Source organism: Trichoderma gamsii, assembly GCF_001481775.2.
Source record: "Trichoderma gamsii strain T6085 chromosome Unknown Scaffold_24.2, whole genome shotgun sequence".
In the NCBI taxonomy this organism is placed as follows: domain Eukaryota; kingdom Fungi; phylum Ascomycota; class Sordariomycetes; order Hypocreales; family Hypocreaceae; genus Trichoderma; species Trichoderma gamsii.
Genome location: NW_020171361.1, coordinates 260897 through 276751, shown reverse-complemented (window position 1 = coordinate 276751; position 15855 = coordinate 260897). Strand labels below are relative to the sequence as shown.

The window sequence follows — 15855 nt, the reverse complement described above, 5'->3', positions numbered from 1 at the left end:
CGTTGGTAGTCGAGCATCGCCGAGATTCTTTCTTCTCGCACTGCAAGTGCCACGTTTTAATGTAAGTTGAGAGGCCATCACAGCATCTATTTGCTCATCTCCTTTTTCACTACATATTCTTCCCCTTGAAGCTTTCACAGCATTTCTTGCTTGGTCGCTTCGTTGAGCCCTGGAAGATAAATGCTACCAGAAAGAAAGCACAAGCAGAAAGATTCGCCTGCAATGCAAACGCGCTTGCGCATAACCTTGTTTCTGACCTGCTGCTAACTAAAAGTGTCTTGCCATAGAATTTGTTGCGCCCTGCATACAAACTCCGTTTCAGTCGACTCGTACACTTCGACTTGCAACTCGCTTCTGCAAGCCCCTCCCTCCTTCATCTCCATCATCCGCGATCTGCGCATTCTCGACTTTTTCTCTCTCGCGACGAAAACCAACCTGCAACGAAGCTTCGATAACCGACATTCGCAATCATGGGTGGCCAACTTTCCAAGGTTATGAGCAAGATCTTCGGATCAAAGGAGATGCGACTGCTGATGCTGGGTCTCGACGCTGCTGGAAAAACAACAATCCTGTACAAGCTCAAGCTCGGCCAGGACGTCACCACCATTCCCACCGTCGGCTTCAACGTCGAGACGGTCACCTACAAGAACGTCAAGTTCAACGTTTGGGATGTTGGTGGCCAGGACAAGATTCGTCCTCTGTGGAGACATTACTTCAGTGGTATGTTTCTGCTGCTGCTACGTTATATCATAATTGAGAGCAGAGCACTAATTCTACTCTTATAGGCACCCAAGGTCTCATCTTCGTCATCGACTCCTCCGACCGCACCCGTATGGACGAGGCCCGACAAGAACTGCACCGCATCATCAACGACCGAGAGATGAAGGACAGCCTGCTTCTGGTGTTTGCCAACAAGCAGGATCTCAAAGAGGGTACGTCTGGACCATCACTATCCACAAACAAAGATCTTGCTAACATTCACTAGCCATGTCGCCCCAAGAAGTCACCGACGCTCTCCAACTCTCCAAGCTCAAGGACAAGGTCTGGTATGTCGTGCCCAGCTGCGCCACCAGTGGTGAAGGTTTGCTGGAAGGCCTGGCCTGGCTCTCCAACAACGTCAAGGCCCCTGCTGCCCCCGTCAAGAAATAAATGATAAGACAAAACGATACATACCCAGCGCGCTTTGGTTTCGTTTCGCAAAACTACGACGTTTAATGGAAATCTTTCAATGATGCATACAACCCTGGTACCCGCCTACGGATCGCCCCCTCATTAATATTGCGTTGGGACTGCGTATTCAGTCTCAGCGGCTCAGTCTCAGCTTGGGTGGCCGTCGTTTATACTAGTAGACGATTGCTTTTCATCCGAACACGAGCACCGCCACATATACAATTCGCCAACGGAGAAAGGAGAAAATCGATAGATGGAAGAAAAATAAGGAAGCGAGAAGGAATCGACAGAGGGATGAAAGAGGAGAGGTGATGGAATCGCTGTATACCATGTCTGTGCTGTGGGAGGGACAAAAACTGTTGTCTGTGCTTTTTTCTAACGTGGTTACTTTTTTGTGACATTTTCTTTTTTTGTTCTTGTTGTGTCGCTAGCTTCTTCCCTTTCACTTGAAGCGCGTATCAGCATTCTCTTTTTGTTGTTGTTCCTCTTTATAACGCAATACGCCTTTTTTTTAGTTAATGCTCAAATACCCCGTGCTTATATCTTTTGTACCATGCATTTTCTTGTGAAAGAAAGAGTGTGTGAGAGGGGAGCAGCACAAGAGGGGAGGAAAGGGGGGTGGTGGTGGAGGAGGATTTTGGGAGAGGGGGTGAGCAGAGAGGTGGAAGATAAAAGGTGTGGAAGAGAGAAAGAAGTGAAAAATGAAGACGGAGAGAAAGGGAAAAAAAACGAAAAAGAAGGGGAAGAAGGAGAAGGGGGAGAAGGAGGAGTAAGATGGTCCGTATGCCATCTCATCTATTATACCTGTCCTGTGGCTTTTGTTGCCAGTGCATGATATTATTGCCTGGCACGTCACTGAACCCCTCGTTAATACTAATTTCCTTGATTCAACAAAACTTATATTCTCCTGGCTGGATGATCATTATTGATTTTTATCCTCATTAAAAAAAAACAGTTGTTTACCAACGCCTTGTTATCACCCGCCCGTTTATTCGTTAGCCCTTCCCAAACCATAAAATCCTTTCAACACCATGTAGCCCATCCGGTGTAAACGCCTTAGAATACCAAAGGAAAAGAAAACAACACGAAATGTAGCTCTAATACTCATTCCTGCAACTAGACATCGCCCCTGTTCCATCAGTGCCATTCTAGGTCTTGTTCAATTGTTCAACCCTCCACACTCAAATCTAGAATTGTCATTCCTTCATGCGCTTAGCAGGTCTCAAGAGAGTATCGTCTGGAAGGCCACTACGCTTCGTCCCCGGGAGACTGCTGGTCCTAATATCATTGTCGTCCTGGCTGACACGTCGGTGCGGATACTCGACCTTGATGCCCTCGAAGCAATTCGAGCTGACGCGGTCTCCTGTGCTGAAGAATTCGTGCTGCAGGGACTGTGCGGCGGTGAGGCGCTTTTCCGGGTCGTATTCGAGGAGGCCTGCGAGTAGCTTGTATCCTTCTGCGCCGAGGGACTGGAGTGCGGGCTGGCCGTTGGGCCCTGACGCGGCGGAACCGGCACCAGAATTGTTATTAATGGTGTTGTAGTACCACTTCTCGAGGTGGGATGTGGGTGGATAGCCGCGGTTGGGCGGGTTTTGGTGGTGATGATGGTGGTGGCTGTGGGTGTTGTGCTGCATTGTCGAGAGCGTGTTGAGCTGGCTGTACTCGGGCATGAATGGAAGCAGGGGCCACCGTTCCTTTGTCGGCAGGCCCATGATCTCGGCGATTTTGTGCATCTGATTCCTCTGGAAGGGGACCGTCTTCTTACTATCCATCTTGGCCTCCTCTCCCTTGAAGATTGGTCGCAGAGACAAGAGCTCCGCGAAGATGCATCCCACAGCCCACATGTCGATGGCGGGAGTGTAATGGTACGAGCCGAGGATCAGCTCGGGTGCTCGGTACCATATTGTGACAACAACCTTATCGCCGCTAAAGAGCGAGTGCAGTGGTTTGTCGAAGCGGCGGGCCAGGCCCAAATCACCAATCTTGACCTCTCCGCCGGACGTGACCATGATGTTGGCGGGCTTGAGATCACGGTGCAAGACCCAGTTGGTGTGCAGGTACTGGCAGCCGTTGAGGAGCTGGAACATGATGCTCTTGACCGTGGCCGGCGGTATGGGATGGCGCGGCTGCTGCGTGTGGTGGTGGATGATTTGCAACAGGTCGTGTTCGGCATACTCAAACACCATGAAGATGCACTTGTCTTCGAGAATGATTTCCACAAGCCGGATGACGTTTGGGTGTCGGAGTTCGCTGCAGAGGCTCATCTCACGGATAGCACTCTGTGAAATACCCGTGTAGCTGACCTGCTCGCCCTCCTTGTCTGGCTTAAACTTTTTGATGGCCACCTCTATGGGGGCTGGCCCTGAGTTGGAGGTTGGTGTGAGGCCGCTGGATGTGCGGACAACGGCGATGCCCTCCGGATTGGTGGTCCGGCTTACGGCTTTGTAAACACGTCCATATGTTCCACTGCTGATGAAGCCAATGATGCGGTATCGTTCGGTGACACGCGCCTTGGGCTGGTACCCGGCCGACTGATCGCGACCATCTGCATATAATCGGTGAGCTGATGAAGAAGAGGATGAATAATAGTGATGCGGTGGCTGGTGAGGATAAGCGTGCCTCAGCTTCAGAGGCATGGCTGGGGAAGACGATGGGCTTTCTGAATGGGACTAGTAAATGATAATATGTGAAGAGTAGAATAGTAGTAAGGCGCGCAGAGTATGCGTTGGGTATGTATACAACGATACCAAGTCTGTGAGGGTGGGTAAGGCGGAACGAGAAGAGGTTAAAGCGAGGTTAGACAGTTGCTTTAAAAAGAGCAGCCTTGCTGAGATGACCCAGATCGGGTATCGTCCTCATATAAACCAACGCGGGTCCCTGGCTCGGGGATTCAAAGCTGACTAGCAGACAAGAATGAGGAGAAGAGGGGCGATTTGAATAGTTTCTGATAAGAGGAGAAGACAAGAGCTCGAGATGACAAAGATGATGATGCGTGGCTTTGGCGAAACAAAAAGAAAGGAAAAAAGGGGAGGCTGAGCGTGGCAAATTCTGCCGCTTGTCAGACGCCGACGATATTCCCGTCGGTAGATGAGATGCACTTTTATCTCGTCTTTCTCCCTCTCCGCTGCCTATCCTCTCTTTTGACCGGAGATTGTGATAATGAGAGCAGAGACGCTATCCAGAGCAGCAAAATACTCCGAATACCCGCTCCAGACGGTGGATAGGATATGGGCAAATAAAAAGCAGGTGTGATTGCACCAAAAAAGGATACAAGGGTGGGCTTTTTGCAAGGGTGGACCTTGAGTGGGTAAGGATGAAGGGTCGTGGTTAAAGTCGACTTGGACGAGAAGAGAAAGAAGAGATGAAGGGGATTGTCAGGGTTCAAATCCCAGGGAAGTAAACTGGCAGTATCATGTAGACATTACTCTTGATCGTCGGTGGCTGTGTTATTGGGCGGAAACAGAAAGCAAGAAATAAGCAAAGACAACAAGCGAGTCAGCACCGCTCACCTTCAAAAGTCGCCATGACGCCGCGCTTAACCGTCTGGTAGGCCCTTGCATTGAGGTAACTGGCAGTCTTGCCGGATCCAGGCCCGGATGCCGCCGTCGACGGATTCGTCGGATTCATGGCAGCTCCCCAGCGCAGTAATTCGGTGGTGATGGATCAATCGGTGGTGTTTCTGCTGCTCCTTGCAGGTTGGACGGGGCGATCACTAGTCGGCAGCAGATCTCGGGCACTGGCGATTGACGCGCTGAGCTTGAATGTTACGCTGATGGTGGCGATCCTGGCCTCGCTGGCGAACGGGATGCCGCAACGTCTGTCCGCATAGGCCTGGATGGGCCTGGATGCCGCAGTTGTCGCCCAAATGCCGCCTGTTGACTCAGCGCAAACTTCGAGCGCTTCACGACAGAGAGTTGATCTGCAGCTCGCCCGAGAGAGAATGGGTGGAGTTGATACGACCTGCTAGCAGTAACGCGCACCCACTCAGATACGACTCAAGCAGTGCGAAGAACGGCGTTTGCCCTTCCGTTAGTTACGGAGCAGATGCTTCGTTGCCGGAGGTTTCCTCTGTGGCGGCGGGCCTGCTGCGGATCTCAGATGCGATGCAGGGGAGCTGAGCCACCCGGCGGACCGTATTTGCACGTGCGGAGCAGAGAGACGATGCTACGTTGGGAGTGATTCAGCGAGCGATTGTATGAGAGGAACGCAGGGAGAGAGACGGACGGTGGGACTGGATTGATTTCTGCTGGATGGCTTTCTGTTATTAGCCGGTGCGGGTAATTGAACGTGGCGTTTATATATAAGGTAGTAACGCGAATATATGTAGAGATGGGAGCAATGAAGAAATAAGACAGACAAGACCAAAGAAAGGGTGGATAATCAATGGAGAGCGAGCATTGAATGTCCTCGGAGACGAAGACGAGGAAATCATGCTGTTGTCTGGAAATGCTGCTCATGGCAGGTTCATGTTGGCTGTGGCCGATGACTAAGCTGGTAATCACCAATGCTTCTACACCATGGATTACCATCACACGGCTTGAACTCTATGAACAACCGAGTACCTAATCTTGAGTGGGTTGCTGGGTTGCTGGGCTTGAGCTAAATTCGCCACCACTGCAATGCCACTTATCAAACTGCAGCAAATCAACAATGACTGTATAAACAAATAAATAAAAACCTCTTTTAATGCTTCATCTAGCCATACAAATAAATGCCATCGACTCTCCTCCTGTTTAGATTCTACTTCCCCATTCATACTTTGTATTACATACCCATGTATGCGGTACGCGGTAGACTATGTACTAGTAGCTTCACTCATCGCGGCCCAAGCTTCTCCAGAGCCCGCACGCCCTGCTCCTCCCACTCCGCCTTGGTCACCCACATGCTCTCGTTCTCAGCCATGATATTGGCCAGTACAGCTCCTCCCAGGAACACCATGTGTCTTCTCCGGGGAGGGTCCTCAATGCGCACCTTGAATTTGCTCAGGCGCTCCGGGTTGCCCTGCAGCGCGCGCGTCAGCCACAGCTGCTTCAGCTCCTTCTCCAGTCGTGACGGGAGACCGGGGTACATGCTGCTGCCGCCAGACAGCACAATGGCCTTGAAGAGCGATGCTCGGATGTCCACGTCGGCAGACTGGATGGTGTTGAAGAGGAACTCGCCCAGGCCAGGGGACTCATTGTCCACAAGGTGAGGCTGGAACAAACACTCGGGTGCCTCGAATCGTTCACTTCCCACGCGGATGACTCGGCCGTCGGGGAGGGTGTAGTCCTCGACCAGCACTGTGGTGTCTTCGCTCAGGCGCTTGTCCAACTCGAGATCGTACGAGACGTAGCAGAGCTTCTCCTTGATTTGGCGGACTGTTTCAAAGTCGGCGGTTCTGTTGAGCGCGTATCCTCGGCGGAGCAGCAGCTTGATCAGGTTGCGGGTGACATCTCGGCCAGCGACATCCAGCCGCTTGGTAAGGTGGTTCAGCACGACGGATTCGTAGACGGGGACAATGTGGGTGACACCGTCACCCGAGTCGACGACAACACCAGAGCTCAGACCTGTGTAGTGTAGTTTTATATTAGCCTAGCAGTGACATGCAGCGTGGAAAGGGCATCTCACCCTGTGCATATAGTGCCAGCACAGCCTGGATGGCAACGTAGACTCCGCCAAACCCGTATCGCTCAAACATGACCTCGCACATCTTCTCTCGGTTCTTTAGGGGATTCATCGGCGGCTCGGTCAGCAGGATCTTCTCGCCCTGGGGGTTGATCTGCAGCTTCTCGGAAAAGGTGTAGTCCCAGAGGTGCTGCATGTCCTCCCAGTTCTTGACAATTCCATTCTCCATCGGGTAGCTGATCTGGAGCATCGTCCGGGCCGCCGCCGCGTCGTCACCGCACATGATGTCCTTGATGACCACATCGTTGTCTGTCCGCTCTTCGGACCGGAGGATCGGTCGGCCGACAATCGACGGGTACTGGTGCTCGGGGAAGTTTTGGGCGGCGTATCCGACCTTGAGGAATCCGGTGCCGCCGTCGAGAACTGCAGAGGCGCTCGTTGTGTCAGCAGTGAAGGGCACCCCTTGATTGTGGTGATGCTATCAGGGAGTAGCTTAGCAGCAGCTACGGCGAGCTGCACAGCTTCAGGGGGGGAGAAGCGTGTCACGGGGAAGAGGAGCGTCTGGAACATTGAAGCTTTGGAGGCACGTACCGATGGGAGGGACCATGTTGGCGATGGTTCAATGAGGGCGGAAGAAGTCAAGGAAATGCGTTGGGAGCGGTGCTGGTGAGGAGCTGGCAGCGGGTGGAGGCGTCGTCAGTGTGTCTGGGCGGTGCTAGCTGAGCACTGACGGCCATGGTGGGGGAGACCCGCGATGGCCTTCAGCGAGTTGTCGTCAGAGGCATTGGGGCGTCACGTGATACCCCGCAGCGTCAGCTTGAAGCTCGAAGCTCGATGAAGCTATCATGAATCACGATATCTTAACTACTTTGAATTGTTTCTGCTTTCTTTGTCCTTGTCTCATTCTGTTTATAACTCTGTTTAGCTGATCACTTCTTCACTTCTTCACTTCGTAATAGCCGTTCGCCCACAATGTCTCTCTCAAGCTCCTCCATCAACATCCTCCTCCTCAACCCAAACTCCTCGCTTGCCATGACCAAGACCATGGAGTCAGCCGCCAACACAATAGCAGCTTCTTATCCAGTAATGCCTACCGCAAATCCACACAACCCGTAGCTAGTCACCAAACGCTTTGCTGACTCCTCTGAGTCCATGTCCATCAGCACATACACGGCCCCGGAGCAGGCTCCGGCGAGCATCGACAACGAAGATGGCATAAACGCCAGCGTTGAAGCCGTCACCAACGACCCCGGATTCATGTCCTGTATTCGCTCCACGCCATTCGATGCTGTGCTCGTGGCGTGCTTCAGCGTCCATCCCTTGGTCAAGCAATTGGCCTATTCTTTGACACCTGTTCCTGTAATCGGCATTTTCGAAGCCAGCATTCTGACCGGATTGTCTCTCATCCCCACAGCTGAAGCCGATGGAGTGCACAAGCAGCATAAATGGGGCATTGTGACCACGGGGGCATTTTGGGAAAATCATCTTCTCAATGGCGTGGCCGCCTTTCTAGGCTCCTCCACGGCGTCCTCGAGCTTCAGCGACCCCAGATTCGCCGGCGTCTTTTCCACAGGCCTTAATGCAGGGGACTTTCACACCATATCGCAAGATGAAATCAACGTGCGTCTCAGGGAAGCTACCAAGCGGCTGCTCTCCTCTGGAAACATCACCTGTGTCGTCATGGGCTGCGGTGGGATGGGAGGCCTGCAAGACATGATTCGCACCATCGTCATTGAGGAATACGGTCAGGAGAGGGCCAAAGACGTGTGTATAGTGGATGGAGTCCAGGCTGGTGTGCTACAGCTGCAGCAGACGGTGCTCAGCCGGCGAGTCTTTGGCGTCGTCGAGTAGAGTGGCATACATGTTCAGCATACATGTACAGCCCCTGGTATGATTGTATCTTCAGTGAGTACTAGCCGCATACAGAATGCCATTATCACGATTATACGTCTGGCTCTTCTCTTGACATAGCCTTGTACTCTCTAATGACTCTATGTCAATGTTGCGGTGTGGGAGCGTTTCTTAAAATATCAACATACATGACGATGCTCGGCCAACCGGCTTTACGTGTACGACCACTCAATGCAAGCATACCTGATATGCATCGACATCGTTTACCGCCCATCCTTCCGTCATTCTAGTGGCTGTTTTCAAATCAAGAACCGCTACTGAATCTTAAACATGCTGTGTCAGACGCTCCAATCATTTCTGCAGATTAACATGTGCTTCTCAGACACGACGTCATTTACAACACTGCAACTCTATTATTACTTTTGACTTGCACGATGTCTTGTCTTTGATTTGTCTTGGGCCGTCTCATCCTTCCAAAAGTGAGTGCTGCCATCGCATTGATTTGGCTTGTCATACGCCGTATTACCGGGCCCTCATCTGCACATCTGCCCCTTCTCCTATCTCTACACCCTCAGCATCTAACTGCCCCTATATCTTTCTCCATATCTTTCCAGCGATATGATATGCAATCATCCCTTTCCTCTGGCCTACAAACCACCAGCCTATGAAAGAAACTTGCCTTTTGAAAATCAAGAAAAGTGAAATCCAAACACGAATCATCTTTCCTGCTACCACCTGTCTCCATGCGATTGCACAACCTCGTAAAGCACGACCTTTCTTCTTGACACTTTACGCCGTGTATTTGATTCACGTTGCTCATCTCCGACTTACCTACATACACACCTCCCCCTCTTTTCTCTTTTAGTTTCAAGACAGTAGCAACGGCAAGCGACTTGATCTTCCAAAGAAAACGCAGCAACCCCAAGATGTGAAACAGATGGTGTCCTTGACGGCGCATGCCGTGTGACAGGGTCGCGATTTGACGTAACCTCACTTGTACGTATTTTCTCCTCTCAGTGCTCTCCGTCATTCCAAGATGCATGGGCGTATCTTCGGTACTACTGTGAAGCGCAATTGAGAGGCGGGTAAAGCCGGGTTGGTTGTAGTTCTTTGCCATCATTTCTTGTCTGTACTATAGCTTTCACTCGCTATTTTCCAAAGTCATAGTAACCACTCAAGCGGCTTGTAGCCTTTAACGGTCAAGGAAAGCTTGATGAAATATTGAAATAGCTCTATTTATCTATCACCGTAGCCTCACATTACACCACTTGAACAAAGGAAAAGTAGAAAGAACAAGACATCCCAGACAAACCCATTAGATTAAAGAAAAATGAGAAAACGATACGATCCATGACCATCGTTGTCCATAGTAGCCTTTTTTCTCTTCTTCCCACGCAGCCCCCTTTTTTCTTCCAAGCTAGCCTTCCACTTCTCTCTGTGCGCTTTTCTCTCTCTTCTTTCAGTGTTGAATTGCATACTTTTTCTGTAGTCGAATTACTCTCTAGTCGCCAGGGCACAAAATGCTGTTAAAGGGGGCGAAACTAACAGACGCTGGTGTGAATATTGAGGGGACGAAAGCGCCAAAGGGAAGAAGCAAACGCCGAGTGAGACAAACATTGACAAAGGCAAGACAAATAAATGAAATCCTCCAACGCAGCCAGGAGATTAGGAGTTTGGTGGCTCAATCTGATTGAGACGAGGAGACCCAATGCGAAAACGAACTAAAAAAAAAAAAAAAAAAAACAGTAAAGGCAGAACCAAAATAGTACAAAGATTTGGTAAAAGCCAAAAGGCAGCACGATTGTTAAAGAAGCATCGCCAACAAATGCAAGCCATGCCTTGCTAAGTCCGCATTCTAGGCTTGCGCTCGTGCTCGTCACTGCTGAGCGTGTAATTCGAAAGACCCGGGCTGCTCGAAAGATAGCTTCCAATGGCCGCATTGTACTGGCTGTTGTACCGCCTCGTAGTATCCGTGTACTTGTACGTAAATTCAGGAGCAGTCATTCTCAGTGGCTCGATGACCGGCTCAATGATTGCTTCCAGCGAGGAAGCTGCCGTGGTGGTGTATCCTTCGCCGCTGCGTCCATGATGGGAGGCTGCTGGGGCAGAGGTGGGATAGGAGGCTAGGGGAGAGCTCTCGAAGCTGTTGTATGTGGTTGCTGCTTCGGAGAGAGCGGCTGGAGAGGAGCTGCCTGTAGAAGACTGGGAAGTCTTGCTGTAGGCTGAGGAGATGGACTCTGCGCGGTAGGGATGCTGTTGTTGAGGAGCGCTTGTTAAAGAGCGCGTAGAGGGTGCTGGGAGGAGTCTTTCGCTGGTGCCCATGTGGCTGGGGATTCCAGAAGCGACACTTTGATAGGCATAGCCAGAGTTTGCATCGGTGCTGGCAGCGGGACGATGAATCATGGATGCCACTGTGGAAGTTGCAGAAGCATGTCCAGCGGGATAGCCATATGTAGCAGCGTTTGGCTCGACATACAGCGGCGGAGCTCCGGCACCCTCATGCTTCATAGGAGCAGGGGAGCTTGTGCTCATCCGGTAACCCATCATGTACGAGGCATCTTGCTGCGGCACGGGGGGCTGGACGGCGGCTGGCTGGTAAGACTGCGGATACACGGCGTAGTCGACGTTGCCGTCCTCGACGTAGCCGCTTGTCCAGGTCGACATGGGATAGTACTTGTTGCCGTAGGCGTAGGCCGAGCTGTTCTTATACGACAAGGCCTCGCCAGGCACATGCATGGGGTCCGCGTAGGAGGAGGATAGAGGAGGAGTTGGCATGGGGGGCACGATGGAGGCGCCGCGGGCCTGGTAGCTGCGGGCCACGTCGAGGTTGTAGCTGAAGGGATCGCTCTTTATGATGGGCGTCTCGTGAGAAGCCACCTGGAGAAACAACACGGATTAGCTTCTGCATTTGAGGGGGAGATAATTTATCGTCTTACCCGAAGGAATTGGCAGGGCTCGTGGCCAGCATTCTTGCAGTTGAGGCATGGCTGGCCGTTTCCGCTGTCGCCTGTGCATCGGATCTTTCTCTTACGACATCGTAGGCACTGTTGTTGTTAGTTGTTAGCATCCTGTGTTTGTAATATGGTGCTAGGGGGTAACTGAAGATGGAAGATGAAAGAAGATAACTTACTGCAACAGCGATTCTCTTGCGCGGAGTGGGCTCTTCGCCCTCCTGGTCACTCATGACGCTGCTCCGAGAGTGGGAGTCGCTCTGGGCGTACTGGTTGGATCTGCGTTCGGCATACGACGAGGCGTAGGGCGAGATGCTGTCCCGGGGGGAGGAGTACCGTTTGTGATGGCTGGAGTGAGAACCGCTGGATGAACCCATGATGAAATCCAGGCAAAGGGAGATGGGGATGTCTATCTATCTTTGTCTGTATAGATGGAAATATGTACCACTCTCTTCCGGTCAGCGTTCTTCAGTGTCAGGCCTTGAAGTGGCAAGTGATCCGCAGCTATTCCGAGACCTAGATCTTGAAAAGCAATCTTGAGCAGCTGCTCTTGATCACAACCCACTCCGATAGATAGCTTCTGATCTAGACTCGTGTTTTGACTGCTTGATTTGAAGGGAGAGACGGAGAAAGACGGGGCTGACGTCTTGTGTCGCCTTGCTGTTGAAGGCTATGACTCGAGAAGTGCTAGGCACTAAGACAGAGCAAAGAAGTATCTTGAGGCCAAAAAAATTTTTTGTTTGGGGGGAATAAAAAGGCAACCAGACGTAAAAAGCGTAAGGCAAAGGAAAAGAGGGAGTCCTAAACTGGAAAAAGAGATGAAAAGGAATTCAGAAAGTTTGGACGAAAGAACAGTAGCTCCGAAGATAGTTATACATATTCGGTACACGCCGATCCCTCCAGCTTGATTTCCCGTGATTCTCATCGTTTGTTTGCTTGGGTCCATTTTGTCGCCCTGTTCATCCAATTATTTTCCATCCACCGGTTCTCTTTTATTCCCTGTATTCGTCCTCAACAGAATAAGCTGCCATGAGTGACTTGGCCCTTCTTCCTCTCTCTCTCTGTGCAGATGCTGGCCCTTCGGTACACAGCAGCACGCTTAGTTGACAAACTCCTAGGTGTTTTTTTTTCCCTTGTCATCCCTTCTCCCAGAGACGGCCAGTCTCTTCTCTTTGTGAAGGCTACACGCAAAACATAGTGGAGTTTCTGCTGTGCTTCCCTTGTGGCCCAGTCCATCAACCACAGGACAGCGGAAGGGAGAGGCTCGATGCAGATCGAATCAAGTGCTTGTGGGTGGACTCCCCATGGATCGATCCTTGTATAGGTATGTACTTTGTCTTTTTGTTCGATTGTTTGAGCGGAATACCACACGTGGATTGGAGACAAGGGGTCGTCCCCTCAAATCGATATACCGGACGGTCGGGCCGGTACTTTGCCAGCCATTTTTCGACCCTGGGCAAGTCTCAGAAGGTCTGACATTAGATACCCTGGTTAAACGGCTTGACTGCTTTGTGTATACAAGAGGGCGTGGGGTGAAGGATCTTGTCTGGTTCTATTTTGAGCCTTACACCCACGTCTTTGCTAGGGGGCGTGTAAGAGCTGCTTCAGATGGGCATCGCAGTGTTGGAAATAGAATACGTTCCTCGGAAGCTTCGTTTAGACCCTGGCAATGCCGATTCAACAATTGGTTGGTACTAAAACCATGTATAGATGCGGAGAATCCATGTCTTCAGCTAACATGTTCATCTGACTAACATGCTAGTATGAGAATGTTTCCCACCGGTAGTTTGCTTTGCTCGACAGATTGTAGTAACATTTCATGTGGCCTATACTTTATTCGTCCTCCTCGCTGTGACAGTCAATAGAGTTGCTCGGTACGCCCGAACAAAAGCGCAAATAACCAGCATGGCCATGTGTCGAGGCCAGGCCAGGCCAAGCCAGATACACCCGCCGGCGGAACGCAAACTTTGGGCCATCAAGGTCTCTGTTACCACAGCATGGGCGGTCAAGTAAATGAGGATCGAATTCACCAGATTGTGGCTCTCTGTGGTACATCGCATAGCCAGCCTGCAACCAAGTCTCCATCTGCAAGTCGTACAAGGCGCCCCCCACTGGCATCCGCCGCAAATACAAAGTATCTTATTGCACTGGAGACTTCTACTTCCGTTGGTTGCCCCCCTTGTGTAGCCTTAATAGTGGGGGAAAAGAGAGATTCAAAGTAGGTAGAACCAGATATATGAGCAGCAGCACAAGAACAGGGGGGGCCTTGAGCGGAGAAGGCCCTTGCACCAGCCATACGGGAGAATGTTCCATCTATTACTACTACTACTTTGCTACGCCGAACAAGCTCCGCCAGGGCCTTGCGAAGCGTACAAGGTACAGGGTCATTGCTCGGCGAGTAATAAAATATTGCAGTTTGTTATATTATGACAGGGACCTAGTAGCTTCCAGAAGGTTGCAAGAAGTTTACGGTTAGAACGAAGAAAAAAAAAGGGTCTGTCGACTGCTCCGCCTGAATAGGACTCAACACGCATCTGAGGGTCGTAGCGATTACACAGATATACAAGTACGAGCAGCTTCAATGTACCCCCGTGCTCGATTTGCAAGATACACCTAGAGACAGGTCATTTTCTCGCCTCCCATCGACGTCAGAGCCGCTTAGCACTGCGAAGCATAAGCCATAGACCGTCAAGCAGAGCATCTCACGTATGGCAGGGGCTACGTCTCCGTCCAAGCCTGTCGTTTGGCCGATGCAGCATCATGCTGTGGCCGTATGAGCTGGCCACCCCCCTTCTATCTCCATCTCCATCTCTATACGTACGTAGGCACATCTGTCCGGGCACACCGCAGCAGGGCCCAGCGCCTGTCTCGACCAAAAGCGCGCGTGCTGCCGGCTTTCCTGAGCTACACTAAGCCAGCCATGGCTTTCGAAAGCAAGGCACGCCAAAGCACAGCGTTTGATGGCGGAGGAGCAGCCGTTTAGGTGCCGGCCCCTACAGGAGACGGCCGAAACGAAGCTGAAGCTGGGCAGAGGCTTTCCGGAAAGCAGTATAGCGTCGACTGGGAGCCGGGCTGGAGCACATGGCAGTGGCGTGCACATCGCATCGTGACTAGAGGAAACGGGGACAGCGTGTGCCTGGGCAGAAGAGAGGCGTTTCGGTTGTGGTACAGAGGCACTCCATCCTGGCCCCGTGGAGAGATCTTGGATGTGCATGTCTCGGCTCCACGCAAGCAGAGCGATTACGCCCCATGTGTGTACATACATACAAACAGACAGACATACATAATACAGACACGTAGATGCATGCATGTAAGTCATGTAAGTCGGCTGAGTCTTAGATGCTGCACCTTCTCGCATACACAGACACACGCTTCAGGGGATTGGACAAGGCAGAGACGCACCTGGACGGCGGTGAGAGAGTCTCGAGAGCTGCACCGATGTTTCATCCCAGACTATGCATAAAATTGTCTTGGGCAAAAAACGGCCGGCGGCATTTATTACCGACATCACACTCTCCCATGTTTGTAACAGAGCCAAGGGTTGCATGGTCATCGTATACATTTCGCCGTTGTTTGACGGAGCTCGTCATTTTTGCTTCCTTGCTCGCCTTTGATTAAATTAAAAACGGTTGATGAATTTGATGAATCATTATTTTCTCGGAATGTCCGATTCTTTAGCGAATCTCGAAGTTCTTCGACTTGGTCAATGCTGAGGGACAAACTACGCTTTGACCGTATCAGCTCCGGATTGTTGGAGCCTTGCTACCCGCGGCGTCTCTTGATACTTGCTTGTCGTACTTTAGCTTACGAAAAGGGAGATACAGCTACTCCTTATCCCTAGAAAAAGACATGAAGTGACGGGATTTTAATTTCTTTAATTTTTTTATTATTCGATCCAGATGCTATCTCCACTGCATTGGCAGCGGTCCTTTTACAGTACAACAAGAATCCCGTCAATGCTGCTGCATTTAGCCGATGTAGAACACCAGATCGGTTAGCGATTGGACGATACGAGCAAGGCGTGCAAAGTGTGCAAGGCGTGCATCCAAGAAACTGATACATGATGGTAGTCATGTAGCAAACAGAATTCTGTACTCATAAGGCTGCAAATTGCAGGAAGAGCGGTGGATGAAGCTGGGACTCTTTCCGGGCTCCAGCCGGTGAGACGGCGGTGTTCAAACGGAGAAAGTTTCTCGAACACGTACTCTAAGCAGGGGTGTAATAGATAGTACGCCCAATAGTAAGTATTCACTAACGGTGTGTAAGGAGTGCATATACA

At 51.1% G+C, this 15855-nt stretch overlaps 5 protein-coding genes across 5 annotated transcripts; 2 read left to right on the top strand and 3 right to left on the bottom strand.

Annotated features, from left to right (window-relative positions):
* Window positions 1–470: 470 nt before the first annotated feature.
* On the top strand, window positions 471–1149 carry TGAM01_v206906 (ADP-ribosylation factor 6; the record flags this gene model as incomplete). Its single annotated transcript, XM_018804336.1, has 3 exons — window positions 471–720; window positions 786–932; window positions 986–1149. 3 exons carry the CDS (start codon window positions 471–473, stop codon window positions 1147–1149), a joined length of 561 nt encoding a protein of 186 aa, XP_018662451.1.
* Window positions 1150–2366: 1217 nt separating this feature from the next.
* On the bottom strand, window positions 2367–3806 carry TGAM01_v206905 (CMGC/CDK/CDK8 protein kinase; the record flags this gene model as incomplete). Its single annotated transcript, XM_018804337.1, has 1 exon — window positions 2367–3806. The coding sequence occupies one exon, from the start codon at window positions 3804–3806 to the stop codon at window positions 2367–2369; it is 1440 nt and encodes a 479-aa protein (XP_018662452.1).
* Window positions 3807–5985: 2179 nt separating this feature from the next.
* Window positions 5986–7381, bottom strand: TGAM01_v206904 (hypothetical protein; the record flags this gene model as incomplete). Its single annotated transcript, XM_024549976.1, has 3 exons — window positions 5986–6716; window positions 6778–7197; window positions 7366–7381. The coding sequence occupies 3 exons, from the start codon at window positions 7379–7381 to the stop codon at window positions 5986–5988; spliced, it is 1167 nt and encodes a 388-aa protein (XP_024405285.1).
* Window positions 7382–7746: 365 nt separating this feature from the next.
* TGAM01_v206903 (hypothetical protein) lies at window positions 7747–8625 on the top strand (the record flags this gene model as incomplete). The annotated part of the gene is made up of 2 exons (XM_024549975.1): window positions 7747–7857; window positions 7924–8625. 2 exons carry the CDS (start codon window positions 7747–7749, stop codon window positions 8623–8625), a joined length of 813 nt encoding a protein of 270 aa, XP_024405284.1.
* A 1842-nt stretch (window positions 8626–10467) lies between these two features.
* Window positions 10468–11953, bottom strand: TGAM01_v206902 (hypothetical protein; the record flags this gene model as incomplete). The annotated part of the gene is made up of 3 exons (XM_018804340.1): window positions 10468–11502; window positions 11562–11669; window positions 11756–11953. The coding sequence occupies 3 exons, from the start codon at window positions 11951–11953 to the stop codon at window positions 10468–10470; spliced, it is 1341 nt and encodes a 446-aa protein (XP_018662455.1).
* Between the last annotated feature and the right edge of the window lie 3902 nt (window positions 11954–15855).